At 41.7% G+C, this 13,029-nt stretch overlaps 1 protein-coding gene across 1 annotated transcript in view; it reads right to left on the bottom strand.

Annotated features, from left to right (window-relative positions):
• Window positions 1-12,684, bottom strand: part of HSPA4 (heat shock protein family A (Hsp70) member 4) — a 51,642-nt gene extending 38,958 nt beyond the window's left edge. The window contains exons 1-2 of the mRNA XM_059059927.2: window positions 12,108-12,684; window positions 1,427-1,484 (exon numbers count right to left, since the gene is read on the bottom strand). Coding sequence (XP_058915910.1) covers window positions 1,427-1,484; window positions 12,108-12,214 — 165 coding nt within the window. The 5' untranslated portion in view covers window positions 12,215-12,684. The remainder of the gene's footprint in view (window positions 1-1,426; window positions 1,485-12,107) is intronic.
• Between the last annotated feature and the right edge of the window lie 345 nt (window positions 12,685-13,029).

Raw genomic sequence — 13,029 nt, 5'->3', positions numbered from 1 at the left:
GCCCACAAAGATAATGCAAATAAACTGACAGCATTATTTATCACAGCAGAAAACTGCAAAGAGCCTAGAGGGTAAATGACAGGGGAATGGGTAAATAAATTATGGCATATCCATACAATGGTTAAGATTATTTTAGAAGTCTGGAGACAAGTATCTATATGATATGATGTCACTTTCTTGGGGTGGGGAGAAAAACCTTTATATGCTTAGAAAGAGTACAAAAGGTTACACATTGATATTAACAGTGATTTTTGGATAATGGTAGTATGCTAACTTCCAAATTCCTTACACTTTTACATCTATATTTTCTAATTTCTCTAGAATAAAGTATTATAATTTATGGGAAAAATGCTGGCAAAGGATATTCAAAAAATTTAAGAATGAACTTCTGCTTAAGACTTATAGGCTCCTCTTCCCAATGCAGAAGTAAGTGCAACAAGTCCCAAGGAAAAACAGCAGAGCTCCTCTGCATCAGGAATGTCAAAAGGCACAAACAGAAGTTCTTTTGTAAAACAATATGAGGGCTCCAAAGTCAGGCCCTGTTTCAGTAAGCTGCCAAGTAGAAACTCAGTATCACAATAACTATGTCAACCTAGAACTAGGCAGCCAGTTTAGTACAATAACTATTCTCAATAATGAAAGCAAGTTTAAAAACAGGAAGAATTCACTGGAATTTTAGAAGGAAAGACATTTCAAAACAGCTCTGTGCTTGCTATCTACTGTCTCCTAAAACATCTTGAACTTTCTGAAAATGAGATTATAAAAAACCCAATTTAATTAAATTGGCCAAGCACCATTTTCTTGGGTTTATAACTCTTAGGCGCTGCCTGGTCCAGAAAAAGAGACAGTTATTCATTCTATACATTGCTCCAGATTGAACTATTAAAACATCTAACATGCAACTCCTTAATTTTATAGCAACCTCAGACACTCAGGAAAATAGAACTCTTCAGGTTCTGCTGCTCTGGTTACAGAGGAACCAGCAAATGTGTCAGGTTCATGGTTTAAAAGTAAACTAATGATAAGTGTGCTTCTACAAGTATGTTTTCCTTCCTTGAGAACCTTGATCAACACTGACCTTAAATATGAGTGATGAAGACAGAACAAGACACTTTAACGAGCATTTAAAATACCCAGGAAAAAATTTAAAAAATAAAATACCCAGGAACAAGCAAACCCTGCTTAAACAATATCTGGATAAATACACCTTAGCACTTTGCATTAAACAGATTATATATGTTCATGCTATTTTAATAAGCTATTTGCTTCTCACTGAAGTACATAAGAAGGATCAGGTTCATCTCTCTCAGTTTTACACCCAGGGGCTCGCAGTGTTGGGCACATAATGGGCACTGAAATACTTGCTGAATGGGAAGGATGGACAAACCACATAAAAAAGTCACTTTAGGGAAAAACAAAATTCTACCTGGCTTTTAGCTGCTGCTCCAATTGAACGATTCTTAGGACCGAAAGAAATGCAAGCCCTAGAAGACAAAACAAGCATTTAAGCATCAAACCTTACTGTAATTATTACATCCAAAACCAAAGCAGGCAAGGACTTCCCTGGCGGTCCAGTGGTTAAGACTCCGTGCTCCCACTGCAAGGGGGGGGACAGTTCGATCCCTGTTTAGGGAAATAAGATCCCACAAACCTCGCAGCGCAGCAAAAATTTCTTAGCCAAAAAGCCCTATTTTTTTAACCTGCACACAGTAAGTCTATGATTTTGACCTTTCTACTGAGTAAACTGTCCATGGAATGTGCTGCTTCTTAGAATAATGGGAGTTCATCACTTAGATGTTGAAGTACAAGTGAGAGAGAGGTGGACTAACAAGTCTCCACTATCTTCTAATTCTTCAAGTCTGGTATTCAAAATTCCAATATAAAATAGTATACCCTCATATCAATACATCAATAAAATGTTCTTTGTGTTCAGAATAGCTCATAACTTCACAAAGAGAATAGTCTATAAACCCTGAAAACAACTCTTGTCCTATTGTAAATACTGAATACATAAAAAGTTATTTTTCTAGAACTAGTTTCCAAGGACTCAATTTCTTTTTTTTTTTTTAAAGACTCAATTTCTGACAAGGAACTTCATTCCCACTTCTGAACACATTCTTCCAAATCAATTCATACACTACCTGCTGGTTTGATCTATATGCTGCTTAATTTAGAAAGCAAAATTGAAACTTGCTTAAAGGTATAAACACTTTAAAACACTGTGTTTAAGCTTAAAAAGTCAGTTATATTGGAGTTGATGTTTTTGCTATCATGGCCTCTATGCTTCCCCCAGTTTTTCACTCTGGAACCTTGTATATATTTGTCACCTCCCTTTCCAGTAGATGATTTCTCACAAGATAAAATAAGATCAAATTCACCCATGCCACCCCCAAAAAATCCAAAAGACAAAGCTCTTCCCAGAGTCCATTTCTCCCTCAGGTAGTAAAGCCGTCTCTTCCTCCTACTTAATAATAATGACTGCATAAATTGCCTATATGCACTATCTCATTTAATCCTCATAAGCACCCTATCTTATTCCCACTTTATAGGAGAGGAAACTGAGTCCAAAAAGGTATTAATAAGTAAATTTGTCCAGAGTCATACAATCTGAAAGCAATGGGAATCAGGACTATAGATCGTTTCTCCAAACTTTACACTCTAGCTAGCTTTGACCCTCTCTCTATCCTCCCTGGACCCCTAATTCTTCAAATTTAGTGGAATGAGTAAGAATAAGAGCTCTGCAGCCATACTGCCTTGGTCCAAATCTGACCACATTAGATGACCTATTAATTAAGTAGAACTGTTTTACTTTGATAAACTTGCCAGCCCTGTACAAACTGGCAGAATGCTCAGCCTCTCTGTGCCTCAGTGGCCCTTTCCAACCAATGGTGCAAGAATCCCTGTGAGCCAATCTCCCAGAGCAGTTACAGGCAGCTATGCCCTGAATCAATATGACACAGCCTAGGATTTCATCAGATTTCCTATGAACCCTAAGCTCTATGGGCCTAGAACATGCTGGGGGTAGCCCCTCTAGAGCACAGGTGTCAAGCTCAGCCTTTCTGCAAATATACCACCTATCACTTTAAAAAAAAAAAAATTCCTGAGTACCACTTATATGTCTCCCCTATTACAGCCCATACAGCCCTTTAGGAAATTGTCCACCGTAATCTTACCTACTCCATTCACCCTGTCCACTCCTTCTAGCCTATGCATGCAAACCTGCATCTTTCTAAAAGCCACCAGATCTGAATTTCTAAGATGCATCCCACCAATCAATACCTCAATCCCAACATAACTAAAAGCCAACATTATTTATCTTCCATTGTTTCCTGCAGCCCTCTTTTCAAGCCTTCATCTCCTCAAAACAATACTAGCTCTAAGAATGAAAAAATTAATGTTCCCAACTTTATTGTATGTCCGTTGAAGGGTTAACTTCCTATTCTACCTTGGTAACTCTGAATCTGTCTTGCTTCTAATTACCTTGCAAACAAAAACATTACCAGCAAATAGGGTCCAGAATCCTTAATGTAGAACCTAAGGCCTCTCACAATCCCAACCCCACCCCCATTTTCCAGGTGCAATCTCAAGCACACAGTGCCCCAACACAAGTCAAATAGTCTTCCAATCCTCCTGCTTTGCTCTACCACTTTTGCCACCTGAAATGCCCTGGTCCTTCTAAATCTCACTCACTCTCCAGAGATATCACACACTTGTGATGCCTTCCTAATCCCTCTCAAGTAAAAATTGTTTCTACCTCTTAAAACTTATTAGATTTGGCTTAAAACTTACTGGACTGGGCTTCCCTGGTGGCGCAGTGGTTGAGAATCTGCCTGCTAATGCAGGGGACACAGGTTCGAGCTCTGGTCTGGGAAGATCCCACATGCCGCAGAGCAACTAGGCCCGTAAGCCACAACTACTGAGCCTGCGCTCCGCAACAAGAGATGCCGCGATAGTGAGAGGCACGCGCACCGCGATGAAGAGTGGCCCCCGCTTGCCACAACTAGAGAAAGCCCTCACACAGAAACTAAGACCCAACACAGCCAAAAGTAAAATAAAATAAATAAATAAATAAATGCATTTCCATTAAAACAAAAAAACTTACTGGACTTAGGGCAATGTGAATGTAGAACATTTCCATCATCACACAATGTTCTACTGTACAGAGCTGCTCTAGGTAATATTCTCTTTGAAGTCAGTTAACATTTTTACTTACTCTTAAAATCTCCATATGCCTTAGAAGTAATAGATAGGAAATGGTTCGTATATATTGAAAAGCTAAATAGAAGTTTGTCTCAGTTCAAATTATTCATCCTTTTATTCTCCTATATATGCACACACTACAAACAGTTCCCAACTTCTTACAAAGCAATCAAATGTCACTAATGGAACATCAATCTTTACCACATAATATAGCAATTACACCTCAAACAGGCATAACTTTTGCAAAGTATGGGCAGAATTCACACTTTTCTTATCACATTATAGAAAATCATTATTATTACATAATTCTTACATTCTAAAAAAAGTTTATAACAAGCCAACTAGTACATTAAAGAAAGGAATCCTTAGCTTTTCTACTTTATGGTCAATTTGATTGAGTTGAACACATGTACAGTAAAAAGAGCTCAGGCTCTAGAATTAGACAATATGCGTCTGTCTGAATCCCTTCTCTACCTTTCTAGCTGTGTGACCTGTTAATTAACTGCTCTGAAATTCAATTTGCTCATCTCTAAAATGGGGGAAATTACCACACCTACCTAATATGGTTGCTATAATTATTAAATTTGTTGATCCACTTTTAAAGGACTTTTATCAGAGACTGGCAATAAATAACATTAGCTATTACTAAACCTCCAATGAAACCTTGGTCTGAGTTTCATACAAAAAAATATACCAACTAGGGAGTTCCCTGGTGGCCTAGTGGTTAGGATTCTGGGCTTTCACTGCCATAGCCTGGGTCTAATCCCTGGTTGGGGAACTGAGATCGCGCAAGACACATGGCACAGACAAAAAAAAAAAAGAACAAACCAAAAATATACCAGTTTACTATGAAAATTGTGCTTCACCTTCTCAAACTATCCACTAAAACCCACTCAGCCATCTTTAAAATCATGAGGAATAAAAAGTCCTACCGGGCTTCCCTGGTGGCGCAGTGGTTGAGAGTCCGCCTGCCGATGCAGGGGACACGGGTTCGTGCACCGGTCCGGGAGGATCCCACATGCAGCGGAGCGGTTGGGCCCGTGAGCCATGGCCGCTGAGCCTGCGCGTCCGGAGCCTGTGCTCCGCAACGGGAGAGGCCACAACAGTGAGAGGCCCGCGTAACACACACACACAAAAAAAAAGTTCTACCATTTCCCTTTCAAAAGGACAACTGAATGAGGGTAGATGTTACACAGCACAAATTGAAGGGGTTTTTAAACTAAAATCTTACATAAAGAAATCTAATATTTGAATGTGAAAAAAGGCCCCAAAAGATTACGTCAAATTTTAGGGCCAACGCTAGAACCTATTCAGTGCTTTCCAGTGCAAGTTCATCATAGAAAATTAGAAAAGTACAAAAAAGAAAATAGGGATTATCAGTAACTCCACAACCAACACCCTCCCACCAGAGATGGCCATTACTATTTAGGTAAATACTGCTATGTAATCCTAAAAAATTAAGTAATTCTTTTAAAAAGAGGGCTTCCCTGGTGGCGCAGTGGTTGGGACTCCGCCTGCCGATGCAGGGGACATGGGTTCGTGCTCTGGTCCAGGAAGATCCCACGTGCCGCGGAACAGCTGGACCCGTGAGCCATGGCCGCTGAGCCTGCGCGTCCAGAGCCTGTGCTCCGCAACGGTGAGAGGCCCACATACCGCAAAAAAAAAACAGAGAGAGAAGCTAAATACCCCCATTAAGTTTGTTTCTCCTCAACAAACACTCTAAAAAATCTTCAGTGGCTGAATGATTCTGTCAGAATTTAGACAGGGAACAAGATATTTAAAGGAAATATGTATTGATACTATTTCCCACTCACCAGGAAATTCCAAAATTTCACATAGCCTGCATGCAATCCCTATCTATGGCAGGAAGCCTCTCTTTCATCCAAGCAGGTCAAGCTCCCTTGTCCCACAGCTTTCATTTTTGAGCCTTCATATGCCAGGCAGTGTGCTAAGCATTCTACACTCGATTCTCCCAAATACTCTGAGACAAGAACTATTACTGACTCAATTTTGTAAATGAAGAACTGAATAAAGGCAAGTTAATGTGCCCAGAAACATAACTAGTAATAGAGTTCAGGATTCCAAATCAGGACTATCAAACTCCAAGTCCCACACATACATACTTTTTTTTTTTTGGCTGCATCCTCCTTGCAGCGCACAGGCTTCTCTCTAGTTGCAGCACGCAGGCTCCAGAGCACGTGGGCTCTGTAGTTTGCAGCACGCAGGCTCTGTCGTTGAGGTGCCCAAGCTCAGCAGTTGTGGCACGTGGGCTTAGTTGCCCCACTGCACGTGGGATCTTAGTTCCATGACCAGGGATCGAACCCACAACCCCTGCACTGGAAAGCAGACTCTCTACCACTGGACCACCAGGGAAGTCCCCATACATACTTTTGTACTGCCTACCAACCCCTCTAGATTTATTCCTACTTCTATACCTTCACGCAGACTGTCCCAATCCTTTCTTCATGTATTCTAATCCTGTTTGTTCAAGTCCCACTCCTGCCTTTCCTTATCACTCCATCCCCCACAGATGTGACTTGTCCTCTGAACTTGTACGGTTAAGGTCTATATTTAATAACCCTGCCCATAATTGTACTCTCTATTCTTATTCTATTTACTGTTGCTTTACGTCATTCATATTTCCAACTAGAATGATTACATCACCACAGCAGGACTCTATCTTACACTTCCCTCTATACTTTACACAAAGCCAAGTTAATGCTGCTAAAAACGGCAGTACTCAAGACACTTGCTACTTGACTGATCACCTTTCCTCCATTCCAAATTACAGGCTGACATTACACAAAGTTAATTTAAATCAAGTTCAAGACTTATCTGTTCTAATCTTTAAGTCCTAGAAATAATCATCTTTATAAACCAGAGAATAGCCGTTGTTCTCTTTCCTGAGTAAAAGATACCACTGACCAAACATTTATGCATATTCTGATAGGATGTTATGAACAGCTGCAACTGGCACAGATCCTTAAAAGGTAGTTTCATGTTTATAAGTGTGTGTAGGACCACTCTCAGAATATTCAGACAGCTGTGACTCTAATTCAATTTCTTAAACAAAATAAGAAAATGAGTTTTTCAGAGAACCTACAATAGTATTTAGACTATCAAATAAGAGAAGCAACCAAAACTGGCATGGAAATGCTTATTAGGTTAATCAGAGTACCCCATGGTCATTGCCTTAGCCCAGAACTAGAAAATACCCAAAACAGTTGATATCGAACAGATCAAACAACTCATACTAGCAAGATATGCAGTTCCTTAAGAAGCACAAACTCCTGAGTAAGATTTACACATTAAAAGCTACATATTTATTTGATAAACCCTAAAGGCAAACTTCCATAGATTTCATTTTACTGTTCCAATATATGGTCCGTTAATAAAGAGAATTAATAAAAAATACAAAAAGGTAATAATAGCAATATGAGCAAATAATTGAGCAGTATTTACTGTGTGACAGGCATTATGCTAAATATTTTATATAATTTTAATTCATAATCCTCACAAACCCCAGTGAAACAGAGAAATCACTTACATTCCTGGTGCAAATTTAATCCCTTAAATTTTTGTAAAGTATTCTGGCAATAGGTACTGAAATTTTAAGCATATATATCCTTTCACCAATTACACACCTTGAAATCTATCCAATAAAAATAAAAGTATTAACATGTAAACATAAATATAAAAGACTTGCTGAAGACTATTTCTAATTGCAAAAATTTAGAAACAAACAACACCTGAGGAAAGCATGTTAAAGCCATAATATGGACTATTATGTACTTAAGGAGGTAAATTCATATTTACTGACTCTGAAAGATGTCTAAAGTATAAGTGAAAGAAAATAGTTACAAAATATAGTATGATCCTATTTGTTTATGTGGGCACACATGCCCCCATATATTTGTAGAAGTCTAGAAAAAGTTATGCAAGGATAGACAGCAAACAGCAAATAATTAGAGAGGAAACAATTTTACTTAGCACTTTATTTTTGTTGTTGTTGTTAAAGCAAACAAGTATTTTATTAAGTCAGAAAAAGTTTTAATTTAGGAAACCCAATTTAGAACCTGATGACAAAGTTCCTGTGGACTGCACCTACCAATTCTATATACAAAGTTGTATTTTAGTTCTTAAAAGTCTAAGAAACTACTTTGATAACCTCAATTAGACATGAGAAGTGTTAGCAATCTGAAGCTTTAGTTAACCAATCAACTTTCCTATTCACTGAACCCAAAAGATCCAGTCATCCTGATGCTCTACTTAGATCTACAATGTGTAAAGATATTCACTCCATAGAGGAACGCTTTTCTTGCACAAATAAGGTATCAGATATTAATCTGCCAGTTAGCCAGAACTCACCTTAGTTTCAGCTTTTGCTCTGAAGGGCAGTTATTAACAGACAATTTCATCTCTTCAAATTCCTAATATACTGTTTTATGAGGAACTAAGTCCATGAAAATGATAAAATAAACTATTCACACACAGAATTAATTATCTTCTTAGGTAACTCATCTCTACCCTATAAATTTTTTTTTTTTTGCGGTACGCGGGCCTCTCACTGTTGTGGCCTCTCCCGTTGCGGAGCACAGGCTCCAGACGCGCAAGCTCAGCGACCATGGCTCATGGGCCCAGCCGCTCCGCGGCATGTGGGATCTTCCCAGACCGGGGCACGATCCCACGTGCCCCGCATCGGCAGGCGGACTCTCAACCACTGCGCCACCAGGGAAGCCCTACCCTCTAAATTTTAAATTTTGTACAGTACGGCCCAACTAACTCCTGTAATGTTTGTCAGTCCGTTAACATTTTTATTCCAAAGAAGCTTTAAGGTTGTACTCTTTCTACTGTAATAATCCAACTAAATATAAAAATAGGCTTTCTATCTTATTCCAAAGCCTATGGTCATGAAATATCAACACGACACTCATAATTTAAAACTCCAAAGTTTATCTCTAAGCTGCCCACACTTTTCTCCCATGCTTCCACACTGGTGGAGAGCAACATAAACTCCCACGTGGACCAAATGACTGCAATATCCTCCTAAGCATCATCCGGCTTCTTCTCTTGCCCTTCTCAGTGAATCCATTCTCCACAAAAAAGCCAATCACATCTTTAAAATATCAACTGGATCACCTCCCACAGCAACTAGATAAAAATCTTTAACATGATTTACAAAGCCCTGCCATATCTAACTTGCCTTGCCTAACTTTTCTGCAGATTCAATTCACAGCGTTTTTTCAAGTGGCTATAGTCCTCTCAGTCTGTCAAGTGTGCCTCAATTCTTCCTCACTTGCTATTCCTTCTGCCTGGAACAACTCTTCCTCGCTCCCACCACGAACCTCCATGGTTAAAACCCTGCACATCCTCTGGGTTTCATCTCAAATGACACTTCTTTAAGAAGCACCTTCCATCACCACCCCATATCCAATTTAAATTAGGTCACCGACATTGTTTTCCGTACTTCCCCATCTGGGCCTTTACCACAGTCAGTAATTACATATTTGTTTAGCATCTGGTTTTCTCCACTAGCCATGTCCATGATGGCAGGATCTTACTTGTTTATCAGAGTACCGTCAGTGCTTAGCACAACAGCTGACATATTAGAAGCGCTCATTATCTGCTAAAATAAAAGGAAGCCTATATTTGGTGGGAAAGCAAGGGTCTCTTCTAGGTAAGACTCAACTGGCTCCTCAAAAATTGAATTCAAATCCTGTTGCACCCACAATTTTAAATGAGTTACTTTCACCATACCCAACCCTCCAGAACCTGCATGTCATTCCACTCTCACACTAAAACAAAGGTATGTCACACTCCCTGTGTACCTCTGAGATATAAATCCATTCTTCCATGATCACTACTTTAAAAAAAAAAAAAAAAAAATCAACCTTTCTGCCCCCCCTGTTCTACTTAGCCAAAGACTCCAACACAGAAATCTAAGCTAATTGAGATCATAGTTCAAAAACTACTTGAATGTATGGCATCCCTCTAAGTTTCCGGGGAATATAGGAACATGTAAGGAAAATTCCTTTTAAGTATTTAAACAGATATTCTTATCACAATTACATGGAGTATCTGGTCACCCATCAGTCTTTGGGACAAATTTAACTGTGATCTGGGAAGATTAAATTCTTTTCTGAAACAACTCTTTCAGTTCCAAATAATGAGATTCATGGTGAAACTGTTGTAGTTACTATTTGTCTAAAGGAGAAAAGGGGGCATAAGAGTCTAACAGAAAGGACAGGAACACTTCATTCCAATATTTGGAATTCTCTTACCTCTGGAGCTAAAGTATGTTCAATTCTAGCTGGGAAAAGACCAAAAAGTTACATGCCTAACTCAGTGCTCTAGCCCTCTTAATTTCTTGAGGAAAACTATCTCTACAGATGAAGCAAACTAGGATCCAGAGAGGAAAACAATAATAGGAAATTAATGCTTAAATACTTTAAAACTTCATTGTACAATACACTTCCCTGGAAATACAAATTAGACCCACTGTTAAAAACTATGAAGATAGGAACGTTGGGAATTGGGCTGTGACTACTAATGAGTACAGGGTTTCTCTTGTGGGATGATGAAAATGTTTTAAAATTGTGTTGATGGTTGCACAATTTTGTGTCTACACTAAAAACAAACTGTACACTTTAAAGGGTTAACTGTATGGTATGTGAATTATATCGCATTAGTTTAAAACTATAAATAAAATTGAGAAAGGAACATCAAACTGTGGTTTTGGATCTGGGATGGGTTTGGGGGGAAGCACATGGGTTACGTATAAAATAGGGATAGAAATTTGATAAGTTTAAGGGAAATGTTGTCAGCCTTCTGGGTAGCAAAGATCAGTCTGGTATAGGGAGCAATCGAGTTGGCCAGAAACTGCTGAAGAAGTGTAACAAAAGGCAGGGTGAAAAACGAGCCTTAAAACAGAGGCCCTTAATGAGACACAATGAGAACCTAGCAAATAACAGAAACTTCTTAAAAAGATTCTGTCCAGGAGAAAGCCAATGGATTGAAAGGTGTCTCTATCTACAAAAGACTCTTACCCTATCCAAGGAAAGACCAGGGTGAGTCATGATTTCTTAGCGCTGTGTCTATACTGGCTCCATAACTTACCATAGGTTCTAAAAGTCAAAGTGAGCCCCTGAGTCATTCATTAACAACTGCAGCCAACACCCTGGTTGGAATGTATTACCGTGAAAGCGGAACACTGTTAGGGATAGGTGCGCAAAGAATGACAGCAGAGAATGACCCAACATTCAGCTCAATATACTGAAGCGACGTGAAAAACCAAAGTGAATGCAAAGGTATCCAAAAGGCATCGATTTTATTAAATCCTTTTCTGATATCTTTCCGTGCCAACCCTATCTGTAGATCTCCGGTGCTCCGACTCCCTCTCTTCCGGGCGCCACCCCACCCCCCACTCACGTGGGATTCCGGCCTCTGCACTGTCTTACCGCCTGCCGGCAGACGCCAGACCGGTTCAATTAAACTTTTATTAAGCTCCTGCTGTGTGCAAAGCTCCCAACTCTGTGCTAGGCTGAAGAGACGTCAGTACGCCCTGGGCCTGTTATGTGCCCTCTAAAAGAGAACCTCGGTCCATCCCACATCCCGGGCCTGCCTTCCCTCCAGCTACCCACAGCCTCCAATGGTCCAAGTACCCACTCGGAGCCCTCGCTCAGCCGGCGGGCCACAGAAAAAAAGCCTCGCCCCTGGCGCAGACCCACACGAGAGGTCGCGGCCCCTAGTGACCTAAAACGCAGTGGGGGTCCACTACCCACCAGAGCCTCGGCTCGGGACGGAGGTGACTGCCCGGCCCGCCTTCCCCAAGCCGCGAGGGTCACAGACCGGAGCAAACGCTACCCCCCCCACCCCCAGTGCACGCGGCTACCCTGGCCCACACTCACGGCGTGCAGCGGTCGCTGTATTCATTAGCGATCGTTTCGATGCCGCCGGCGCGGGCTACAGCGACGTAGCAGCTCTGGAACCCCAGATCTATGCCCACCACCGACATGGCGCCGGCTACAGCTCAGGCTCGAGCCCGGGTCCGGCCGGCAAGACAAGACACGGACCCCGGCGGGGCTGGCGCGCGTAAAGCGGGCCGCGTGGGCCAGGGAACCGGGGCAAGTGGGAGACGTGCGGAGGGCTACGCAAGCGCCTAGGTTCTTAGAAGGAGGGCGGCAGCTGAGGACACTACTCAGGCCGGCTCCGGCTCAGCGGCCGCAGCCTGGGCGCCGGTAGTGGGGGCGGAGAAGATCTCGAAAGGTCTCGTCGCGACGAGAGTAAAGAAGCAGCGCGAGAACTGAGAGGGAATGTTCTCGCGAGACTCCGGCTCAGGGACATTTCTTCCTGAGGCCCCGCCCCCAGTTACGTACACTGTACGTCACTCCCAGGCCCAAGAACTTGGGAAGGGGCCGGGCCGCCGAAAGACAGCTGGGAGGCGGAGTTGGCCATTGAGCATGCACACGGACCCAGCCGCCGCGCTAAGTGCGGCGGCAAAGAGCAGTGGAGCACCTCCCCTTCCAGAAGAAAGTAGGCGAGCCGGTTTGAGGCAAAATACTGAGGAAGCGCTTTTGTCCTACTTCCGTTTTTTTCTTTATCTCAAAGGAAGTTCCGGTTGTGGCACCTCTTACGCCACAGCTTGTGTTGGGAAATGGGAGTGCGAAGTAATCTTCAGAGTCCGGAGGTGTCTCTCATCTGCTCTCCTTGGGGTAGGTTAGTGGGTAGAGAAGGCCGCCGTTGGAAAGCGGCCTTCGACAGTCTTAGGTAGGACTCTGTCAAAGTCAAAGCGCCCTCTGCGGCGGAGGGGAGGACTCCACACTCGAGCCC

This window comes from Kogia breviceps, chromosome 4, assembly GCF_026419965.1.
Source record: "Kogia breviceps isolate mKogBre1 chromosome 4, mKogBre1 haplotype 1, whole genome shotgun sequence".
NCBI lineage: Eukaryota > Metazoa > Chordata > Mammalia > Artiodactyla > Physeteridae > Kogia > Kogia breviceps.
The sequence above is the reverse complement of the archived record's forward strand: the minus strand, read 5'-3'. Positions and strand labels throughout refer to the sequence as shown.